This window comes from Vanacampus margaritifer, chromosome 13 (assembly GCF_051991255.1).
Source record: "Vanacampus margaritifer isolate UIUO_Vmar chromosome 13, RoL_Vmar_1.0, whole genome shotgun sequence".
NCBI lineage: Eukaryota > Metazoa > Chordata > Actinopteri > Syngnathiformes > Syngnathidae > Vanacampus > Vanacampus margaritifer.
Window position 1 is genome coordinate 2,657,942 of NC_135444.1, and position 24,319 is coordinate 2,682,260.

The following is a 24,319-nucleotide window of genomic DNA, read 5'->3' on the forward strand; positions in this document are numbered from 1 at the left end:
TACTCTCTATGAATGATTTAACAATGAGCAGTATGTTATGTGGGTGCAAAAACACTTGCAAGTAGCGTTGCCACTAACGTATGTTATACTTTACTTAAGCACTTTCAAACCTTCGTCTCCGTGATTTGGTCACAGGACCTACAGGCTGATCCTCTCATATTTACAATATCAATAATTTCCTTTTCATCAATGGTTCACAGTGACAATGTGTAATGTGTTCCTATCTCTAATGTCCTCCTTGGCAAATTTCTTCTGTTGCACTTCAGTTGCTGTTTTGGACATATGGCTGCCAACCTCTTCTGGAATGGGCATCAATAACAATTTGATTTAACTTTTGCAAACTTGAAAGTTGAGTTAAAGTTTAATAGGTGAACTTCCTTCTAGGCATTCTCAGACTGGGTGGATTGGTGTAGCATGGGAATTTAATCCATGTTGAATTTAGAGTTAAAGATAAAAGGAAAGTAAAATAAGGATAAAGGGAATACAACTCAATTTCCCTCTCTCTACACCCTCACATCATATAATTGCATTAAACCAGATGAGTTATTTTAATTAAATGGTCATTATTGCACATAGAACAGCTGTGAGGGTCACTGATAAAGGAATTCACTGTGAAGATCTAGGACAGTAAACTCAAGTATTTCAAAACCACCAAAAACAATCTCTGAAACATGCAACATTCTATGCTTTTATACAATAAGTGAAAGCGGAGATTTTATGATGTTGCCATTCTAAACCATTCAGAATGTGACTGTTTCACGTTGTCATCTTGTGCCCTCTAGTGTATATGACAGAAAGTGCATAGGAAGCAAATGCACTAGATTACTTTTCACATTCGGCAGGACCACTGCATAATAAAATGCAATTCATTCACACTATGTGTCATTACAAATGCTCATTTTTTGACACCATGAATTACATTTTTATTGTGAATAAATAGGCTTCATGAAAAATGTGTTTCTCTCATTTAATTTTGGTCATTCCAACTGATTGATTATACAACCAAACACGAAAACGTTACCATAGGTAGAAAGTTAGATATTAATTTGAAACAAAAAATACACAATGTGAGACATTGAGGTATATTGTTGGTGTGGGGGGGTGTATAATGGCATGCTTGCCTTCTGTTCCTCCTGCAGACAAATAAAATGAGGCTGACACCATCATTAACAGCACCACTCTGTTTCTACATCAGAAATAATACCATGATTCTTTTTAAGTGATAACTTAAGAACTTAAGTGACATTAGTAGTGGTGGTGGTGAGGGGGGGGGGGGGTGTGAGGGTTATCCATGGAGCATCAAGAGGGATTATTTAAAAGCTATTGTGGCGCTCCGTGTTGCTGAGCCAACTTCCCATAACCACCTCTGGCTGGGTCGTAGTCCTGCCTGTACTCATCTCTTACCTGCACAGAGAAAAGGACAAAAATAATTACCAAAACTTAATCTAACTTGAACACTTTCAGTTCATTCAATGTTCTCATTGCCAGACAACTGTATAGCATAGAATGAGTTGCCTGCTGCAATAAGAAAAATATATATACCAAAAAACAAACATTTTTGCAAGGTATTACGTTTATTGTGGGCTTAAAAAAAACTTATGATTGCTTTCATTTTTACAAAAAAATAACACAAATAAAAGAATTTCTAGTACAGCTTTTTGTACATTGTAAACCTCTTCAATCTGCCTGATTTTTATTCCATTAGTGCCTTATGACGGCAAGAGAAAATCCGAAGTTTGAGCCTCTTAGCTCAAACGGGTTGAGTTAAGGTCCTTCAAAATTTGGGTGCCACGCACACTTATGGGATCCGGGAATTGCACACAAAATTTTCAACCATAGTCTGAGCCCCGCGATAGGGCTGTGCAATTAATCGAAATTCAATTATGATTGTGATTGTTACTGTTATAGAAAAGAATGATTCAGCATATTAACATAAGTGTTTTTACTTTTTAAAAATTTGGTTTTCATTCCTTGTACATGAAGCAATACCAAAGTGACCTTGAATTGATAAGCTTGCTCGGAACAGACTGATTGCCTTCCTGCCTAGCTGACCCTCCCTTCTCCTCCCAAATTCCTAACTAGGCAGCATAAAGAAGTTTCCCGTGATTCTTACTGCGCATTCTCTCAGATTACGATCATGTAGAGTTTTGTGTATATTTGAAGCTTCAAATATAAAGAAACCCAAAAGACAAACTGTTTCATTCATTTCGCCGAACTGCTAAAAATTCCACAATATTACACTCAATGATTACAAAATTGACATAATCATAAACAAACAATTATTAATACTAGGGCTGAAACCAGTCCTCATCATTTCTGCCTCGGATACCCGCTTAGGAAGTCGTAGTCAAACCAAGGACAAAATGCATGACAGTACACGGTGCTAACGCGGTGAGAAAGCCAACTTCAAAATAAACCTTAGCTTAGCAAGCAACATATTGAGATCAATGCCTTGAAATGCTTTTATTTTGAAGTTGGTCCCAGTAGCGTGTCGCAGCGTATGTAAGGGCTGACGTGTTAGTTTGGGGCATCTATATGGCCGTCACAAACTGTTGCAACAATGTCATCCTGAAATAAAGTTCAATTGCAAGTTAAGGGCGCTAAGACATAATTACACTGACATCGTATTGTACGGCACCCTGTTGTTAACATTTAGCAGCGGCTGCAGACAAGCAGCGAGCTACCAGTACCTAGTAGCAAGTTGGTCGCGATGACTTTTCAAAAGCAGTTTAATAAGTGAAAATAACTACAGCCCGTAGACAGCTGGGATAGGCTCCAGCGCACCTGCGATCCTTGTGAGGATACGCGGTTTGGAAAATGGTGGCTGGATGAATTCTGCACACTTGGATGCTGATAGCCTGAATGAGTTGCTGTCTCTATAGATCACTTATTAACAAACCAGGCTTACTCAAATATGCTGTTTTAGCCGGCAAAATCACTACAGTGGCTCTGATGTCACTTAGTTTCATAGACCAAAATCTATGGGGAGAGATCTGTCTAAAATCTCACTTGTTTCAGAGAGTAAAATAGTGTGCTAAGCACATTTCAAATTTAAGGAAAAAAAAAAAAAAGTTATCTAAAAATTAAAAACAGTTGGTTGTTCATTATTAGGAGTAAATGTGTTTTTGTCTTATGTATTTAGAATTGTTCTTTAATAAAGCAAGAATATTTTTTTTAAATCCAAATACCCAATAATTCGCTAGAATTTTCAGGATATCCAAATACTTAAATATTCGATAGCTGCAGCCCTAATAATATTAATTTTGAGTAATTTTGAGCACAGGAGTTCCTCCGCTATGCCCCCCTATCAAAGCTAGCTAGCGTATAAGCCATACTGCACAAGCTGCAGTCAAACTCCACATTTTGTTTGGTCTAAAACGAACTTACATGATTATAGTGTTTCATTTGTCTTATTTTATTTTATTTTTTAATGTTTAAACATTTTCTTGTTTTGTTCTGCCATTTGAGTAGATGCACCTGTGGCTAAAGCCTATTTGTGGCAGGGTTATTTTCTTTTATACTAACTTTTGGACCTGGATTCCCCAACCCTGGGCGTGAGTGCCTTGAAATGATCTAAATACAAAGTAGAGTTCCTAAATATGATGATAAATCAGCTGAACCCCCGCCAACACTTAACATTTCCAAAATATAGACCCCCAATATGTCAGTAAAATGCATTGTGTCATTTAAAAAATACACTGTTAAGGGTTAATACCAAGCTCTAACAATAGTACACCTATGCTATTTGCAAGTGCAGATTCTGATAGACATGGCCACAATACATACATAATTCACAGGTCTGTACCTCCATATATGGCCCCAAATTTTGCATACAATTTCCAGCTCCTAAAAGTGGGCGTGACACCCAACTTAAAAGGCCTATAACTCGAAAAACCGTTTGAGCAAGGAGGCTCTTCAGATTCTTTCTTTTGACATTATAAGGCAGTGGTTCTCAACCTTTTTTCAGTGACGTACCCCCTGTGAAATATTTTTTTTTAGCCATATACCCCCCAACCAGCACAAAGCATTTCTGGTTGAAAAAAAAAAAAGACTTAAAACAGAGTGTTGTTCCATCATTGTCTGATTTATTAAACTTTGGAAGTCTGTTTGTGGTCTCTCAAACTATTTGGAAATAAAAACATATAACATAAAAAAACAAATAATTGAAGATATATTAACATAAATCAACATTAAGTGTTCTTCTTTGAGATCATAGTAAAGCTCTGTCACAGAATTAAAAAAAAATAGTTTTCAAGTAATTGACAGGCGATTCTAGGTGTCATATGACAAGTTGGGATGAACCATTATTGTACGGGAGAGATGCTGGTTTTTAGGACACTGAAATAGAATAGCCTACTGACTATAAAATTCATTTTATAAACGTATATTTTTCTGAAATATTTACATATACTTTCAAATATATTTTAAAATGTCACATACCCCCTGAAGTGCCTTCATGTACCCCCATTTGAGGAATTACGTGTGTGTGTGTGTGTGTGTGTGTGTGTGTGTGTGTTTAAACACCAAAGCAGAGCATACTAGCAGACATACTCAAGAGTACCAAGCAATTCACCTGTCCTCCAGACTTGCCACGACCGTACTGTCTTCCCTCCTTAAAGCCTGTGTCCCAGTCTGTCCTTATCATACGGTCATCAAGACGTGTGCCATTTATGAAGCGCATAGCATGTTCTGCATCTGCCCTTGTATAATATCTACACAAACTGGGGTTAAGTTCTGTTGCATACTCTTTAGGGATTTTCAGTAGTGAGTCTGAGTCAGTATTTCAGTTAGTTCTGTGGTGTGTCAGGTCGGTGCCAGGGCATGTTTAAAATATAAAAGGATACTCGACGAAGCAGAAGCCACAGGCCGTCTTCTTTACTTTATCCAGACCAATGATGATGCGTTTTACATCTCCACTTTTAGAAAAGAGCTCATGAACCTGCTCAGAAAACAGACGAGGGTTGCAAAATATTTTCGCATGCTGTTTTAGAAAAATGCAATACAAACATGTAGCATGCACTCAATTACTGTTTTAGAAAGATGCAACACAAACATGTAGCATGTACTCGATTAACAGGACAGATAAATCATTTCTAAACAGTGCAGTGTCTGTTACCTGCTCCTCTGTGGTGTAGAAAGAGAGGTTCCCCACGTACAAAGTGTGGCTTGATTTTAGCAGTTTCTCTTGTACATGACACTTACCCTGGAAACACAAGTAAATACTAATAAATAAAAGATCAGCAAAAGTTACAAAAGGTGTAACGGTCCAGTAAAAACTGTGTTACTTAAAACATTATTACACCAAGTTTTCAAATTGGCCATTTTACTATTTACAGGCATAAATTGATGTCAATTTTTACTACATTTTTATACGTTAAGCTTCACACGGTACATACGTGAGAGACTGTTCGATAAATTAATAAATGCCTTCAAAAACTGTTTTAAACCGAAAGTAAGCAACGCAAATGTTCCGGAAAAGTCCTTTGTGTACACTGTACAACTTAAACTGCTCTCTACAATTTGCTAACTTTAGCAAACACGACGTCCGTCCGTGATGTAAACAATACGCATTGTACCTTACCTTAAAATGCTGGTCTCTGTATGAACCGATATCGATGTAAGAGTCGCTATTTAGAGCATTCAATTTTACAGACATTGTGGACAAGCTGACAACAGGCGATTCGCCGCAACACAACTACGTTTCCGGTTATTGAGTCCGTACTTTAAACATGTCCGTGTGCAATAACTCCGCTTGGAAGTGTCTAAACGTCTAAAAATAATTACTGTATCCTTACCATTGGTAAGTACGTTTTGTGTTTAAATAGTGTTATTTTGTCATGTTTAATTTATTTCGAGCTCGTTTTTGTTGTTTGTTTTTTGGTCTTCGCAAGCAGTTTTATTTTGAAACATACCGGATCTACCTACACTCGCACAGCACCGCAGCCCTCTCGTGTTTCCTTGTGGCAACTGTACGGAGTTTGGCAGCCAGTGTGAATTTCAAGTAATTACAAGGCCCACCCTGGACTTTGCAGGAATCAACTTGTTAGGAGGTAAATTATGTGATCATTCTGGGGGTTTGTTGCACTATACTGCGGTATATGTTGATAGATATTATAACATTTTTAATTCTTCATTTCATATATTAACCATTGTTACACATTATTAACATTTTAATTCTTTATATTAACCTTGTCGAGATGTTTTGTGTCCTGTGCAGAGCAGATGGTGTTGATTTCGGTATAATTTGACCTTAAGCTAAGACATATGATTTAGTCTAAAAAAGTTCCTTCTCAGCGTTTTGTGCGAAAACACATTTAGTCCTTGAACAGAATTTGTCTCGAACATACACCCACCTGACCTTGTTTTCGCCATCTGCTCATGGAAAAGTACCCAGAGATATGTTTTGTCTTCAAATAAAAGAGAGGAGGTCTTTTAACTATAAGAAGCCATTGTACACGCGGAGGAGACACATTTTGACGCTCTGAATCCCACCTGTTTAAGTGATGAATTAGAGGCTGTTTAAGTGTCCAGAGATCTCTGTTAGTTTAAAAAATCATTTTTGCAAAGGTGTTTTTTCTTACATTAAATCTGTCTTCAAATTTTGGAACACGCAAAGAGGACAAATAATTTTATTCCTCTTTCAATGTCACAACTGATTTAAGAAACGTAGACAATTTATTAAATGGTGGGACGTCACGTCATCATAATCACCCTTAGATTCAGTTAAGAAGGAATACAATCATATCACATCTATGTTAAATTAGGGTCAAAAAAGTTTTGTACTTGACAAAATAAAACTTGAAACTGCAAATTGTTGTGTTAATCTTGAATTTCTTTGAAATATTAGAATTTAGTATGAAAGTGTATTGAAGATAAAAAAAGTGTGTTTTTCAGTAAAAAAAATATTTTGATTCACTTTGAATAAGTTATTTATTTTTACTTTTCGCTGTCATATATATTTTGACATTTGAGGTATTTTTTCTGTTTTTTTGAAATTCAGATTCAGATCTTATTTGTTTCTAAACTTATTTTTTTTGTTTCAAATCTTTTTTCACTTTCAGATTTTTTTTTTTCCAGTTTCAAATCATCAACACCACCCACCCCCGACCCCCCAGACTTTTGACCCAAATTTTAAGAAGAGGTGCGTGGTATCAACTGAGCAGGGCGTGGAATCATGAGTGACTAAGTTTACATACAGGCACCTGAATATTGGCAATAATTGGGTTTTGTAAGGCCCTGTAAACACACACAATAAGCCGAATATACCGTACTCTTATTCTGGTTTTAAAAACCTTTAATAACACAAAATCTTCTCATCTAAACGCATTCAGAATACCTTGAACGAACGCCATTATTTTTTGTTGTGCACATGCTTTAATTTTTCTTCTTCATCTTCTTTTCTTCTTCTTCGCTTATTTTATTTGCAAGGAATCTCAGTCTTTGTAGTAACGACTTGTATGCGCAGCTCCGTCCTGATGAGCTGCTTTCACAGGTGACACACTTGTTTTGGGTTGCAAATGACCGCTGTTAAAGGTACCTTGCATAAGGCCTTGTCCACACGTAGCTGGGTATTTAAAAAAAAAAAAATTCCCCTTCCCCATGTGAAAAAAAAATCATTTTCACACTGTCTCGTTAAAAAAAAAAACATCCACAAAACGCACACTGTCATGTCTGGGAAGATATGGCTTTGGTTGAGGATCCCGATTGGTCCTGAGTGGATTCCTGCCCTTTCGCAGGCTGACCAATCCGGGCCCTCAGCCACTTGTGCCTGGCCCCAGCTGTGATTAGTTACCCTAATTGGTGTGGGTGTATTTAATTCCCGGGTGGTGATCAGTTCCTTGTGGGATCATTGCCGCTTGTCACGGTCACACCACGTGCTGTCTGTCATTTTGATTTTGTACCTTTTCAGTTCCTTTGTTATTTTATGCTAACCAGTTCCTTGGTTAGTGTGTTTTGTAAAATAAAGCATAACAGTCTAAGCCGCACTCCTGCCGTGGTTCTCCTGCCTCCCTGCATTTTGGGTCCTCTACTTCACACGCCGACAGACTCAACTCCGCTCTGTGGCCGGACCGTGACAGAATGATCCCACCATAAACGGATCCAGCGGACCAAGAGGCAGGTACCGTTACAGTTTTCGGCGGTGCGCATGCAGCGCCCGCTTCCAGTTGCGGCCGCCACCGGTTCCCGTTCCGGCGGCGCACGTCGTGCGGCAGCAGCCCCTGGCATCCTCGCCTGAGCCGCTGCAGCCCCTGGCATCCTCGCCTGTGCCGCTGCAGCCCCTGGCATCCTCGCCTGTGCCGCTGCAGCCCCTGGCATCCTCGCCTGTGCCGCTGCAGCCCCTGGCATCCTCGCCTGTGCCGCTGCAGCCCCTGGCATCCTCGCCTGTGCCGCTGCAGCCCCTGGCATCCTCGCCTGTGCCGCTGCAGCCCCTGGCATCCTCGCCTGTGCCACTGCAGCACCTGGACTCTACGCCGGAGCCTTCATCTGGGTCCCTCTACAGATGTTGACTTTGTTTGGGACGTCTGGGATCCGTCCCTTAAGGGGGGGGGTACTGTCGTGTCTGGAAAGATCTGGCTTTGGTTGAGGATCCCGATTGGTCCTGAGTGGATTCCTGCCCTTTCGCAGGCTGACCAATCCGGGTCCCTCAGCCACTTGTGCCTGGCCCCAGCTGTGATTAGTTACCCTAATTGGTGTTGGTGTATTTCATTCCCGGGTGGTGATCAGTTCCTTGTGGGATCATTGCCGCTTGTCACGGTCACCCCCGGAGTTCTGTCTGTCATTTTGATTTTGTACCTTTTCAGTTCCTTTGTTGTTTTATGCTAACCAGTTCCTTGGTTAGTGTGTTTTGTAAAATAAAGCATAACAGTCTAAGCCGCACTCCTGCCTCCCTGCATTTTGGGTCCTCTACTTCACACGCCGACAGACTCAACTCCGCTCTGTGGCCGGACTGTGACATGTTAATGTTTTATAGATGTGTGAAGTAGGTAAAATAGTGTTGAACCCAGTATAAGTTGACCTTAACCTAAGCTGGTACACCTTGTTTGGTCTAAAATTCCCTCTCAGTGTTTACACACACACATTCTCTTCGTGGGAGCGTACTCTGCTTTGGGGGAGTCCACACACACACACCACTGACTCTATTTTGTCTAAAAATGAAAAACAGGTGCAGTCTGTGTAGGAAAATAATATTATGTAACATATAGTGTGAGAACCAATCTGTTCTACTCATTCTTAGTAGGAGGAGAAGGGGCGTTTACGTTCAAAACTCGATTCTTTAAAAGCTGGATTCCCCAAGGGAGGGGGCACATTTGGCACTCTTTTATACCACCTTTTTACGTGATGTAAATTGTTGCCGGTGACCAGAGAATTCTCTGTTTAATAAATCATCCTTGCAAGGTGTTTTTTCTTACAAGAAGTCTGTCTTCAAATTTTTGGAACACGCAAAAGTGGACATTATATTTTAGCCTCTTTCACCAGTTACCACACTGTCACATTCAGGTGCCACTAGTATCACCACCACCACCTTCACTCCCCTGGCCTCAGTCAGTACTTTTAATACCAGTCTGACTTCACTGTTAAACTTTTCAGGAAGTGAACAAACATGGCTGATCTGCCTGTTCACCTGACCAGCACAACAGACCCTACCGTCAGCAAAGAGCACGAATAGTTGTGAACGTTGATTTTTGTTAGTGAATTTTCAAATTTTGGGTTGTCATTTCCTTTTTTGTTTTTACTGCGTTTTTGATAAAACACTTGATTTAAATCCCTGTATTTTTTGTCTGTATTCATTGTCTATAAAGTATCATTCTGGCATAATTTGAGTCAAAAATATGGAGTTAACTTTGAATGTAAAGTGCATCTTTTGGCCCATGAAACAGTGTACCCATAGAACAGAATGAATTCACATTTGATTAAAAAAACAAATAAAAATAAATAGATATAGCAGTCAAACAAGACCCGTATTAGGAAGTGGTACATATGATTACTAACACTATTCCATGAGCAGGGTTAAAAATGCCCCCAACTACAATGAATTCATGTTAGCTGTAAACTTAAGAAGTCAACCACCCCCCCCCCCCATTTTTATTTTGTTTTGTAAATAAATAAATAAATACAATCTTGACAATAATAGGTTATATGCAGCCTCATTAGTCTGAATACAGTATTCTGATTAATATTGTATTAGTGGAGTATGAGTTAAGCAGCAAAATCCAGCTTTTTTTTTTTTTTAAATCAATATCAGAAGGTGGCCATTTTGCCATTTGCTGTCAACTGAAAATGACATCGCAGGTGCTCAGGTCACAACCAATTACAGCTCAGCTACAGAAAACAGGTGATTGGTCATTGACTGAGCCCCGAGCAACTGTGATGTCATCTTCAGTCAACAGCAAGTGACAAAATGGCTTACCTTCTGAGATTGATAAAAGCGGCTGGATATTGCTTCATAACTCATATTCCACAAATGTAATATTAATTATGATGTCATGTTTAGACTACTAGGTCACATATAACATTAGTGTCAAGAAATGTTTAAGTTTCACTTCCCCTTTAAAATAAATGTCTCTCATTTTGAAAGAATATTTTTAATATTTTGGTCAAAATAATTTCAAACCACACATATTTTAACCAAAAAAGTAAAACATTTGTGTAATCTACCGTATATAATAAATTGGATGTTAGAACTAGATAAGATTTCTACTAATTCTGATTCCCTTTTGGTTTTATGTTTTTTATTGAACATATAAACATAAAGAAAACACAAAACATATTACAAGTATAAAATATAAGTTGAAGTAAAAAAGAAAAAAAACTAAAACTAAAGTCACTTACTTGGGCATTGTTGTTACCAAGGACAGAGATTTGAGGGAGAAATAAAATGTTTGCAAAAATGTAGATACATGTAAATCCATTCTAAATTCTTGGCTACAGAGAGCCATGACTAGGCCTCACCTTCCCAAGATGAAACTGTTTTGACAAGACAGTTCTTTGCCGTCAAATTTTTCCCCTGGATGGACTTTGGTTTTTGTCATCAGAAACAGACAGCGACAAAAGTGAAATGTATACTAAAATCCAACTAAAACCAAATCAACAAAACGCAGATTATGACAATATCTTCCATTCCCGAACGCTCAACTAAACGCACAGCTGAAAGCCATGACTAGGCCTCACCTTCCCAAGATGAAACTGTTTTGACAAGATAGTACTTTGCCGTCAAATTTGAGGTGGTATATCAAAAGTGACAAGGTATAAATAAAGCCGTTATGCAAACGTCAAGGCCCCTAAAACAGTTGGTTAACTCAACAACTCTGTTGAATCATTTGATTCTAGAACAGGCAGTGGGACGACATGTGGAAAGCATGACAACGTTTGCACAGGCTGCCGACATATCATTAGCAGTTTAGCCGTGCAGTCACCGGACCAAAGCAGCAATCAATCGTATCATCTTTTGATCATGCTTGTTTGTTGGTCTTCCATTTATACAGGTCCAAATACATTCTGGATAGCCGAAATGCCAAGACTTTAGAAGCCGCCAGGCTGCCATATTACTCCTCCCAAGAAACGTTTCTCGGCATAAGATCCAATACATTTACAGTATCGAAAATGGAGGACATTTGAGACAGTACTTAGTAGAAACAGCATGATTGATGATGTTTTAAATTTGTTCAACATAAACAAGAGGACTTCGGGCATTTTACAACTTGCCTTAAATATATGTAGGTATAAATTATACGGGTATGCTTATATAATTATACCATATATATATATACAAATATATATATAACTGAGTGATAAAAGAAAAAGGGGGTCTTCAACGCAGAATATACTGTCCACTTGTTCATTCTTTTTTTTCTTCTTTTTTTAAACTTGTTAAAAAATAGTGACCCGCCACAACCCCCCACCCCCATCCCCACCACCCGGCCCTATGTGGTAGATGCCACGACTTCCGGGTTTTACACATCAGCGCTGTTTCCGGCCACTGCTGGCTGCGTTCCAACACTCGAACCCCCACCCCTGTGCTCATCGGCGGGAGGGCGTCTCAGCTACGTATCTGAAATGCTTCGGACACTGAGACAGACACTAGACACTCGCAGCTTCGTACCCGTCGACGGAAACGCGCAACCAAGGGGCAAAAAGGCGGAAGCGCAAGTACTCGGACGCGGCCCACACGTCGCAAACTGGAAACGGAAACAAAGTTGATGGGTGAAAACCTGGAAGTCGGAAGTCCCGCCTCCTCCGTGGCATATAGTCCATACTAAGAGCCTACCAGCTGTATATTTGTCTAATCTGTACTATACGTATAGTTAGTCGCGAGATGGGAGGAGTTAGATGGCCGCCTTGTCGCTTCAACGGCTTGCACAAGCGTCTATGGGCTATCGGCTATCCAGTAAGATATACAGTTTCTCTAGTGAGGAGGGTTTCATTCTCTTCCTTGACTTTTACAAGGCGATCGATTCAGTTGAGCACTCATTCATATTGACTACTCTGAGCAATTTTGGTTTTGGGCAGAAATGTATTAATCTGATTAGTATGTTATACAAGGACTTTAATAGTTCTGTGGCTTTGGAACATGGTACCTGCCCAAGATTTCAAGTTAATAGGGGTATTAGACAGAGTTGTAACAGCTTGCCTTTATTACTTATTCTAGTGGCAGAATTTCTAGCGATTAGGATAAAAAATAGTGGTATTGAAGGAATAAACATTTTGGAGAAAAATATTTTTGATAAGTCAATTGCGGACGACACAATACTATTTTTAAAGAATGAAAGACAAATTCCAGAAGTTTTATTTTCCATTAACCAATTCTCCAAAGCATCAGGCCTGAGATTAAATATTGCTAAATGTAAATTATTTGCCCTTCATGAACAGCCGGCACCCGCAATATGTAACATTGCTGTTAAAACTGAATTCACTTACTTGGGTATTGTTTTTACCAAGGACAGAGATTTGAGGGAGAAATAAAATGTTTGCAAAATGTAGATACATGTAAATCCATTCTAAATTATTGGCTACAGAGAGACATTTCTATATTTGCTTGAATCTTGCTTTCTAAAATGGAAAGTCTCTCAAGGACTATTTATCCTGCCTTTACTCTTGAAATTTCAGATAAGATAGCTAAACTCATCAATACTATAAACTTCCAATTTATCTGGAAAAAGAAATGCCAGTATATTAGAAGTGCTGCTGTGGTCAAGAGTATTGAAGAGGGAGGTTTGAATGCAATAGACTTTTCAGTTATGAATGGTGCTTTAAAATTAAAATGGCTTAATTCATTTGTTATGCACAAAGACTCTTTTTGGTTTACCATTCCTAATGCGATTTTTCCAAAATTGGGTGGAATCGACTTCCTTTTGCGCTGTGATTATGATGTATGTAAAATGCCTGTGAAGCTTTCAGATTATCACCAATAAATTCTTAATTTCTGGAATTTGATTTATAAATACAATTTTGCACCCCACAATTCACCCCTATGGAATAATAGCTATATTCTGGCCAATCGTAAGTCATTGTTTTTAGAAAACTGGATGGGTAAAGGAATTTGGGCTATTTCACATCTTATGAATGAACAAGGATTTTTTTTTAAATCATACAGACTTTTGTGTTAAATACAACTTTCAATGTTCATTTAGAGAGTTCAATAGAGTAATTAAAGCCATTCCAGCCCAATTTAAAGCAATGACTCAACAATTGGTGGTGCATTCTAATGTATCTGAAATGTGTTCACTCTATTTGGAAGGAGACATCTTTGGTAGCAGACAGTTGCCTAATAAACTTTTTAGAAGTGTATTAACTGAACGGTACTATCTGTTCCTACTTAGAAGAAAATATGTTCTAGGGGAATACAGCGATGTTGATGCAAAAAGAATAAGGAAACGTTGCTTATCATATCCAATTCCTCATGAAGCTAAAGAAGTTAATTTTAAAATATTAAATGACATTTATCCATCTAATAATTTTTTACATATAAGATTTAATTGGGACAATAACTCGTGTGTATTGTGTGAGTATGACATCAAAACAGTGGAACATATCTTCTTTGATTGTGAATACGTTTCAGAATTTTGGTTAGCTGTACAGAGCTGGTTATTGTCCAAACACATTACATTGCAACATTTAAATTGGATGTCAGTTAAAGTGGGATTTCAGTTACACGAGAAGAACTTGGACTTTTTGGTTAACAATTTAATTTCTCTAGCGAAACATTTAATTCATAGATGCAAATACCTCAGGGTAAAGCCCCACATCAACAGTTGGAAGAATGATCTCAAGCTATACAAAAATTTCTTGTATTTTATGATTAACAAAAATGCCCAGAGTCTATTTTCTTTAATGGGCCGATATCTTCTTTTGGAGTAAATTCCTCACTTTTTTTTCTTCTCTCTCTTATTTTTATTTTGTTTTGTGATGCTTGTTCAACTGCGAAATGTATAATGTCTGACAATGTGTGCCTTAATTGTTTGTATTTGAATGATGAATAAAAAATAAAAACTTTCTCTAGTTTTCCGTCTGACACTTTTTGTTGTTGTCGTTTCCGGTCGGACACGGAAGGGACACTAGACTACACTATTTCCTTTCACACGGATATATAAGTCTGTGCTTTTTGGACAGTGGCTACAACTTCAGAGTTCAGACCACAAACTTGGATGATGGGTCTGATTTGTGGTAAATTGTGCTAAAATATATACCGTGTTATTGTGTACTTGCATTGATAACATGAGGAACTTCGGAAGTGGCATTTTTAAAGAAATTTGACAGTTCCATTTTACAAAACTGACCACGGTGCTCTATCTCATAGGTGTCCAACTCCGGTCCTGGAGGGCCTCAGTCCTGCAGGTTTTGGATGTTTCTGTTCTCCAACACAGCTGATATATGATCAGCTCATCAGCAAGCTCTGCATAAGCCTGATAACGATCCTGCTGATTTGAATCAGCTTGTGTTGGAAGAGGGAAACCTCCAAAACTTGCAGGACCGCGGCCCTTCAGGACCAAAGTTTGACACTTATGCTCTATCTCGACGGCTTCCAACACTTGCAAACATTTGATTTAGAAACTCTATATGTATTTGTAAGTATTACAAAAAATTTAAATATTGAGTTAAAAACGTAATTTCTGTTGATTTTTCTGTATAACTACAAATGAACGCAGCATCCTACTATACAAAGCAAGCACATATATTCCACAGCAACACTGACACGCATTTTATTTAGAAACTTCTGTAAACATTATAAAAATATCATGTTGAATTATAAACGTAATTTCTGTTGACTATTTTTCTATTGAACGAAAAATGACCGCAACATTGTATGCAAAATGTATATTTTGGCGTAACCGGCAAGTCCCCAGCTAGCGGTATTTTGTTGTGAATCGCGTGAGAACTACCAGCAACGTGTGCCCAACCCCCCTACAATTTATTACAGCAAGTTGGGAGTTGTGAACGAGCCGTTTGAAAAGACTTGAAAAGTTATTGACGTTTCCACATTTAAAGGCGAATACACGATTGCTGCATTTGAAAAGATGCAAAGTGTGTTCTACTGCCTGATAACCCTGCCCTGAGGCTTAGGGTTAGACTGGTAATGCTAATAACGGCCTATTTACCGTGGCAAAACATTATTAAAACTTAGGGAAAAGGCACCAAAGGGAGTGAAGCGAGGCAGAAATCACGCCCAGTGCATGACTGCAAAATAATATTAGGAGGAGAGTTGCCTGCTACAGCAAAAATATCCACTGCCCATTGTATGCAAGGCAAGCAGGTACAATATATCGACGGCTTTCAACACTCATACACGTTTCCTTTAGAGGCTGCCATTCTAGTTAGATTCTGGAATCATAACAACATGACATTTTTAGTTGTCAATGAAATTTCTGTTCATTAGTTGGAATATGTAATCCGTTCCGTTCCGTCTTCAATTCCGCTTATCCGGGGTCGGGTTGCCGGGGCAGCAGCTTTAGCAGGGAAGCCCAGACATCCCTTTCCCCAACCACTTCAGCCAGCTCCTCCGACGGGATCCCAAGGCGTTCCCAGGCCAGCCGAGAGACGTAGTCTCTCCAGCGTGTCCTGGGTCGTCCCCGGACCCTCCTCTCCTGGGAGGCTGAGGAGTGTGATCCCTCTAAAGTTGGAACACACCCTCCGGCCCCCCTTCTTAAAAAGGGGAACCACCATCCCGGTCTGCCAATCCAGAGGCTCCACTATATACAGTGTTAATGGCGCACTGCTTTCCTCTCCTGAGACGCCGGATGGTGGACCAGAATTTCCTCGAAGCCGTCCGGAAGTCGTTTTCCATGGCCTCACCGAACACTTCCCAGTTTTTGCCTCAGCGACCGCCGAAGCCGCATTCCGCTTGGCCAGCCGGTACCTGTCAGCAGCCTCCGGAGTCCCACAGGCCAAAAAGGCACAATAGGACTCCTTCTTCAGCTTGATGGCATCCCTTACCGCTGGTGTCCACCAGCGGGTTTGAGGATTGCCGCCACGACAGGCACCAACCACCTTACGGCCACAGCTCCGATTGGCCGCCTCAACAATGGAAGCCCGGAACATGGTCCACTCGGACTCAATGTCCCCCTCCTCCCCCGGGACAAGGGGGAAGTTCTGCCGGAGGTGGGTGTTGAAACTCTTTCTGACGTTCCCAGCAGACCCTCACAATACGTTTGGGTCTGCCTGGTCGGACCAGCATCTTACCCCGCCATCGGAGCCAACACAACACCAGGTGGTGATCAGTTGACAGCTCCGCCCCTCTCTTAACTCGAGTGTCCAACACATACGGCCGCAAATCCGATGACACGACTACAAAGTCGATCATCGTGAATGTGCAATCATTACAAGAATAACGTGGTGAGTTATAAATGTACTTTAATTTCTATTGCATTTAAGTGGTGGGAAAATAGGCAGAAATGCTGCAAAGTGCAAATGTCCAAATTGTGGGTCAGACTGTGTACAAATGTGCTAAGTGCATTGTACATCTGTGTCTAAACAAAAACAATAACTGCTTTTGTGAATTTCACGTGGTTATTTTAGAATGGTAGCAGTCAGTTTTGAGAGTTGGAACTCTTGGCTGGGTGGGGGACTTTGTTACATCAATAAAATAACCTTAAGACCTGAGATGGGGTTAATTGGGGTAATCGATGTTCTATCCAAAACTTCACAGCTGAAAATATTTACAAGTTGTGAATAGCGTACAGGTATTTTCAAAAAAACGCTTTTGAACTACCTCTCTGCTCCACCCTTGTTGTTTTAAATAAAGATAGTAACTTAACCGCTCCCGTGAAGGAGAAACGAAAGGAAGAAAAGGTTTTGAACTAAACAAAACTGAAATGAAAATCATATAACCAGTTAGTAAGCTGCCATTTCTTTTCAAGCCTGTTAGTTTCTCCTCTTTTTCTTTTAGTTTCTCCTTTTTCCTATCTCAGCAAGTCAAGCTTTTAGGAATGTATTTTGCTTTCGTTTTGTTTCATGTTGCACGTTGGTGAAACTTTGATGTGTCTTTTATTTGATTCTTTATTTGGTTTTACTTGGTGTGATCTGTGGGCTTGAAGTGTGATTTTTTTATTTTATTTGTTATTTTGTGTAAGTGCTAATAAGGTTGTTTTGTGTGATTCCAGATAACGGTGAGGTTCTTGCTGTGGTCAAGTCAGGAAACTAAAGCAGGAAAGGCACCTCGGACATCTGCCAATTCCTTCCGTTATGACTGAGGCAGACGCGCTGCGGCTCACCTCAGGCTAGTGAACGTTGGAAGCTCGTTGACTGAGTTGCTGTCTTCACAAGGGCCATGGCAAGCAAAGTTGAGGAGCAACTCCAATGTCCAAATTGTTTGGACATCTTTAAAGACCCTGTCATGCTGCCGTGTGGTCACAGCTTCTGTCACGCGTGTGTGCAGATGTTGTGGGAGGAGAAAGGACAACAATCGTGTCCAGTCTGTAGAAAAAGGTATAAATTGATGGATCCACCTTCAAACTTGTCACTGAGGTATGTGGTGTATGTGTGAGGCCCTTTCACCACCCTCAGTTGAGTCGGAGGACATCTGCAGCTTGCACAATGAGAAACTGAATTATTTCTGTTTGGACCACCTCGAGCTTGTGTGCCTCATCTGCATAGACACGCAACTCCACAATAGGCACATGATCTCCCCATCAATTAAGTTGTGAACGGTCACAAAGGGAAACTCCAGGAAGGCCATCAGCAAGCAAAGGAAAGACTGAAATATTACAAACGTGTAAGAGACGACTGCAACGAGCAATCGGAGTACATCAAGGTCCAGGGGCAGTGGGTGCAAAGGAAGATTAAGAAGAATTTTGCGCAGCTTCAACGCTTCCTGCGGGTTAATGAGGACTCCAAGTTGAGTGGTGTGAGGGTGCAAGTGCTCAGTAAGATTGAGAACGATAAATGACAAGATTGAGGCTCTCGACAGAGACATGGCTGCACTCTCAGATGTGATCAGAAGCACAGAGGAGCAGCTGAACTCTGACCCTGTTTCCTTCATGAAGAACTTCAAGACTGCAATGACCCGAATCCAGAAGCTGCCCAATATGACCAATCGACTCACAGGGGCTCTGCTGAACAAAGTTTTTTTTATGAGGGCAACCTCAAGTTTAGGGTGTGGGAAGAAATGAAGAAGATTGTCTCCTACAGTCCTGTCATTCTGGACCCAAACACGGCTGATCAATACATCAGTCTGTCTGAAGATTTGACCAGTATGCATGCCGCAAGAAGGCAGCTGTGTTCAAGTAATCCAGAGAGGGGTATGGATGGCTAAGTGCTCTGTGCTGCTTTGTACTCGGAAACGCATGTGTGGGATGTTGAGGTGGGAGCCAACACAGCCTGGAAATTAGGGGTGGCTGTGGGGAACCCTGATCTTTTCCCAAGTATAATATACAGCCTAGAATTTAATGTAGATGATGGATACATGATGTTTGGCTCACACTGGGATCCACCAGTGAAACTGTGGAGGATCCAAGTTCAGGTGGATATTGACAAAAGATCTGTTTCATTCTTTGAATATTTTTCTAATGGTAAATGCCGCGGACTTCCGCAAGTCACACACCTACGCTGTTTCTGGTTACTGTTGTGACATATAGGTTGTATCCCAATACACGCAGTTCCACCCTTGTGCCCTCAATTGCCCATTCCAGTTGACGAGCGTGACTGTGTTAGGGTGTCTCAGTTCTTCGAAGCACTCTGAGACGCACTCGGCAACCGAGACAACTGAGACACCCTACACCCATAAGTGAAAGTGCGATTACTGGGACACTGCCTATTATGTCACCACAGTAACCGGAAAAGTGTCGATGTGTGACTTACGAAAGGCCCACCTCCTCCGTGTCATATACCCCATTGTCATGTAATTTTGTATGAGGTATTTTCCCCCAAATTATTACAGATAAACGTCCTCTGCAATTCATTCCACTTGCAACACACAAGTGATTAAGAATTAACCCCACCACAAATGATTGACATGCTGAATAAACTTTAAAAAAAATAATTGAATATTATTGCTCTAGGCTGTAATAGAATGTATCTAAACAAAAAGTATTTTTTTAGTTGACTGCCGACTTTTATTCTCTCTTCTGATGTTTCTTAACAATCCTTTATGACTTTGAATTGAGATTTTGCTGTGTGCAATGGTCACCACTAGGTGTCAGTAACGATCCATCCAACAATTATTGTACTTGGTGCTTGTATTTGTGTTACTCACATAGTTGGTGGAATAAATACATTTGACAGAAAAATATGTGTGCATTGTTTATTTTAGTACGAATTTATGGACATAAATGTGTTTATTTGCAGTCAAATGAAAGGGACTTGGGGAAAAAATGCAAACAAAACGATTTGCAAACAAAAATAATCAATTTCTTGGAATGATGTGACAGATTCCACCCTCTCGGAGCTGTGGACACTTGGCTACATTCAGCACCGGGGTGAACCAGGCTTAAATCACGTAATGTGTGGCGGTCGTTAACGCAGTAGCAAATGCAGAAGCCTCCATCAGAGCTGGTCCCTCTGAATCGAATGAAAAAATGTTGAAATAAAAGTGAAGGCTTTAGTTTGTTTGCTTTAATGTCTTCTTTATTGACCAGTTTTATCAGACACTTGCTTGTTGCAGACAAACTACTTTTTCACAATAAAATATTTAGCAAATATATTTTCAAGTCACTGTCAATCTTTCTTTCACTTCTTTCAAAATTACAGCCAGCAAATTAAGAACACTATTAATAATTCAGGCATTGCCATGCTGTAACTGCAGAAAAGATGCAACCAAATTATCGGCTGGTGCGACCAACTTTTTCCGTTGGTTGCACCAGTGCCCTGATGCAGAAATGTCCTCTTTCATGACATCCGTTTTGAGTGGCTTTCAGATCAACCATCTGGAGGAATATCGTTTTGATCATTTTCAGCATTTTAAAAGTTCTCTTCAATTCTTTTGAGTTGCCAAGATTAAGTGCGTATATTAGCCCCATAAGCAAAGCACAGGCTCTATGTATTTTGCTCTGAATTCTGTTGCCTGCAGTATGATCCTTGCATTGTCTTTATCAGACAGTGCAGCATTTATGCTTTTGGCAATTTTCATCCGAAACATCCCGACCACCGTCCTGGATGGTCTGAATCAAATTGTTTGGGTAACATACAGTAAGTGTCGTGCAAAGCAACGACTCGTTAATTTTACAGTGTCCTGCTCTTTGGAGCAATTATACTTCTCGCTGATATACACCACTACAAGTTATGATTGATTCGTTTTAATGATTTGAATATAAATAGTGGCCCATCTAGCATATTATTATGTGGAAGAAACTTGATTGAGGATGAATTTATACTCTCACATCAAATTAATATGCATCAATCTAGACTTGAAATGTACAATTCAAACAGTATTTACCATAATGCATTCCACAAATGGATAGTGCTGTAATATTGTAGGGTAAGTATATTAAGGCAAAAACATTTTTTTGTAACTGAGATAAACATTGGAGCCTACAGCACTAATTATATGAACTTGAATGAATTTATTACTCAATTTTCAACATGTCCATGATAATGTAATAATCTGGAATGGATTAATGGCATTTCAATTCATTAGACTTGGTTTCATATAGGCTACTGAGTTATGATCTTTGGGTCATGGAATGGATTCAACTCATACAGGGTTTTTCCTGGCTCAAAACGAGGCAGAGGTGGTATCATCCTGGCTATGATGGGTAACTACCAATACCAAGTATCGGTATCGGTGCCGAACCAGTCTTATTCTAAAGTAACGGTACTCACGGCGGTGACCGATACCATTATCGGCTACCCTCCTGCGGCGGTTTTACAATCAGGGACAAGAAATTCGAAATTATATGAATCCAAAGTTGCCATTAATTTCATGCAATTTGAAGGAAAATAATATATTGGGATATATAGGTCTTTCTTTAAAATCATCTGTCATTTATGGGTGGAGAATTTTATTTACTAGTGGTATCGGTATTTGTTATCAGTAGCGATGACTAGTTAAGAGTTGTGTATCAGTCGGGAAAAAAGTGGTATCGAACATCCCTGATCCTGACCATGCGCCATGACGTCCATGTATTCTGTAAATTCACCTGACTCTCTTTTTTAATTTACAGGCAACATATGATAATTCCATGTTTAAATAATAAGAATAATAGTTCCAATATCATGTTAAAGCATTCATTCATTATCAAGGTCAGTTAGACTGGGAGTGGTGAGCAAATAAGGTGGAGGTGGCCGCCTCTGAATTTTGTACACCTGAAAAACCCTGTCATAAATCAAGGTGCCACTGTACTGTGATTCTCTAGTAGCCTACCGTGCTGGCTGTAGTAAAAAGCGTACAGTAAGAGATCATCATTGGGAAATTATCCAATTGTGCCGAAAATCATTATTTATTCATTACAAATATATTGTTGTTCAGCTACTGTATGGAAGTATGACAGCTATAGAACAATGAAATACTCTTCCATTAGAAGGCAGAAACAATCAACTTGTGTACTCACCTGCTGCCATTCATATATTTTGGATCATTATTATTTTCAGTGCTTTTTTTATGGTGGTGTTCCGTTTTTGTAAGTAAAATTGGTGCCTTTGTCAATAATTTTGTTGGGAAACAAAACACATTCTAATTGCATAGCAACTCCTATTCAAAAGGTGGCGCTGTTTTTTTAACGTTAGTACTCATTTCATATAATCGCTACTTCCGCTTCCTTTTTCTTTGAGCGCACGGATTTTATGTGCTGATTCAACTCTGTAGCCTGCTGTAGGTACAAAAATTACGACACAAGCCATGCGCGCGTTTCTACTATTAGCTATGACGGCGTTGTCGCTCAGCCCGATGCTGGTCTGCGGGTCTGAGAAGAAGAAGCTGCAGATCGGTATCAAGAAGCGAGTGGACAACTGCCCCATGAAGTCCCGCAATGGAGACGTGCTGAACATGCACTACACCGGCAAACTGGAGGACGGCACCGAGTTTGACAGCAGCATCCCCCGCGACCGACCCTTCACCTTCACGCTGGGAAGTGGACAAGTGATTAAAGGTTGGGACCAGGGCCTGCTCGGCATGTGCGAGGGTGAAAAGAGGAAGTTGGTCATCCCCTCCGAACTGGGCTACGGAGACCGGGGAGCGCCGCCCAAGATCCCCGGGGGAGCCACTTTGATATTTGAGGTGGAGCTGCTCAGCATCGAGAGGAGATCCGACCTTTGATGACAGAGGGATGCTTAAAGAGCCTGGTAAATTCCGCAACACCTGCATTTCTTAGGTAGTGTATGTAGGGGTTAAATAAATGACTACAATTCGGAACATCCGGGGATTTCTGCTATTTCCACAATGCAACGCTTCATTGTTGAGTAACCCAATGTTTGTTCTTTCGATTTCTAGCAGATACTGTTTGTGATTGGAGAGTACAGACATCTGACATCAGTGAAAGACAACGTGTCAAATTTGGTATAGGACTCTTCCACCAGCAGAGCCACTACACAGGTCTTCAGTGTTCTGTTTTACTGGACCAAGGTTGCTAAAATAAGAACTGATCCACGATCATTAATAAAAACTGCTGCATTCCAACTACACATTTTTACTTTTCCTTCTTATGTTTCCCCAATTAGCAGTAATATTTATTTATGCCCTTGTTTTAATTACAATAAATTGGGCGGATAGTTCCCCAATGAGATAATGGGCAACAAATCACATCCGCCATTGTTGACTTTATTTGTGAACTAAAAATTAAAAAAATACATTTGGAAAAACAAATGATTTGTTTTGTCTGGTTGTAAAGGTCTAATCTGGCCAAAATGTCTTGGCCGCCGACCCACACTCTGGGTGCAGCTCAGTCTAGCCCAGATATGGGCAAACCCCGGCCCGCGGGCCAAATACGGCCCGTTATGCGTTTCAATCTGGCCCGCCGAACTTATCCAATAAGGCTAGAATATTTATTTATTTTTATTTTTTATTTTATTTATTTTTTGTTCAGCTCAGTGGAAGAGTGGTTAGAGTGTCCCCCCTGAGACTGGGAGGTCGTGGGTTCAATTCCCGGCAGGGTCATACCAAAGACTATAAAAATGGGACCGATTGTCACTCTGCTTGACACTCAGCATTAAGGGTTGGAATTGGGAGGTTAGATCACCACATGATTCCCGAGCGCGGCGCTGTTGCTGCTCACCGCTCCCTCAGGGGATGGGTCAAATGCGGAGAACAAATTTCGCCCCACTTAGATGGGTGTGACAATCAGTGGATCTTATCTTATCTTATTGGATTTGGATTTGGACATTTACAGCAGGAGACGGCACGGTTTTGTGTTGAACACAGCAATAATGTCCTGATAGTCCAGAGAATCGGTCAATTCTTTTTTGAAAGAAAGCAGGGACAAAGAGTTCAGTCTATCAGTCAACATTGAGGCATTGTTGCGTGTTTTGATCCTTTTTACAGCTGAAGATAGTCTTTCTACATGTTGTCATGGGTGAGGTGAGGAGCGCGCATGCAGGAGACTGTTGATATTGGTGAATACATCCCCGGGGCGTGCGTCGAGCACTTCTATGAGCGTTTCCTCGTTGGCTTGTGGCTTATTTTTGAGCTGCTGCACAAACACCGTGTGCTATGCGTCCCCCACGGAGATGGAAAAGTGGTCAGAGACCGATTGGATGTACGCGCTTTGTCCTCAGCGCGTGACAGGCAGCAGCGGCTATCATGCAGCCGCATGTGTCACACGTACTGTGGGCCCGGGTTAAAAATGGGTGGGCCAATGGAAAAAAATTCTTTAACTTTACACCTTGAATTGAAATCTATTAATAATAGATGCAGTCACCAGGTTTGACAGATCACAGTGTATGTGCTATTATAATCTAT

The 24,319-nt window shown here is 40.2% G+C and overlaps 2 protein-coding genes and 1 pseudogene across 4 annotated transcripts; 2 read left to right on the plus strand and 1 right to left on the minus strand.

Moving 5' to 3' along the window:
- Window positions 1-953: 953 nt before the first annotated feature.
- On the minus strand, window positions 954-5,719 carry ncbp2 (nuclear cap binding protein subunit 2). Its single transcript, XM_077584262.1, has 5 exons — window positions 5,582-5,719; window positions 5,117-5,203; window positions 4,845-4,939; window positions 4,574-4,712; window positions 954-1,404 (listed from the first exon to the last, which is right to left on the minus strand). Exons 1-5 carry the CDS (start codon window positions 5,654-5,656, stop codon window positions 1,321-1,323), a joined length of 480 nt encoding a protein of 159 aa, XP_077440388.1. The 5' UTR covers window positions 5,657-5,719; the 3' UTR covers window positions 954-1,320.
- A 12,042-nt stretch (window positions 5,720-17,761) lies between these two features.
- Window positions 17,762-19,634, plus strand: LOC144062771 (E3 ubiquitin-protein ligase TRIM35-like; annotated as a pseudogene).
- A 2,540-nt stretch (window positions 19,635-22,174) lies between these two features.
- Window positions 22,175-23,046, plus strand: fkbp2 (FKBP prolyl isomerase 2). Of its 3 annotated transcripts, none has more exons than XR_013296423.1 (2): window positions 22,175-22,736; window positions 22,859-23,046. XR_013296423.1 is itself a non-coding variant. In XM_077584169.1 (2 exons), exon 1 carries the CDS (start codon window positions 22,265-22,267, stop codon window positions 22,679-22,681), a length of 417 nt encoding a protein of 138 aa, XP_077440295.1. In that variant the 5' UTR covers window positions 22,175-22,264; the 3' UTR covers window positions 22,682-22,707; window positions 22,856-23,046. The 3 variants fall into 3 exon arrangements, 2 of the variants coding, with proteins under 2 accessions (XP_077440295.1, XP_077440297.1); XM_077584169.1 differs by having other exon boundaries at window positions 22,175-22,707; window positions 22,856-23,046; XM_077584171.1 differs by having other exon boundaries at window positions 22,175-22,707.
- The last annotated feature ends 1,273 nt before the right edge of the window (window positions 23,047-24,319 follow it).

Bases quoted from the DNA above. Each gene is read 5' to 3' on its own strand.
- ncbp2 (XM_077584262.1), bottom strand. From the start codon at position 5,656: ATGTCTGTAAAATTGAATGCTCTAAATAGCGACTCTTACATCGATATC. The intron at 4,713-4,844 runs GTATCCTTTTAT...CAGTTTGTGTAG, and splicing joins TGTGGCTTCTGCTTCGTCGA to ATATTATACAAGGGCAGATG. The intron at 1,405-4,573 runs GTGAATTGCTTG...TTCTCTGTGCAG, and splicing joins GTGGCAAGTCTGGAGGACAG to GTAAGAGATGAGTACAGGCA.
- fkbp2 (XM_077584169.1), top strand. From the start codon at position 22,265: ATGCGCGCGTTTCTACTATTAGCTATGACGGCGTTGTCGCTCAGCCCG.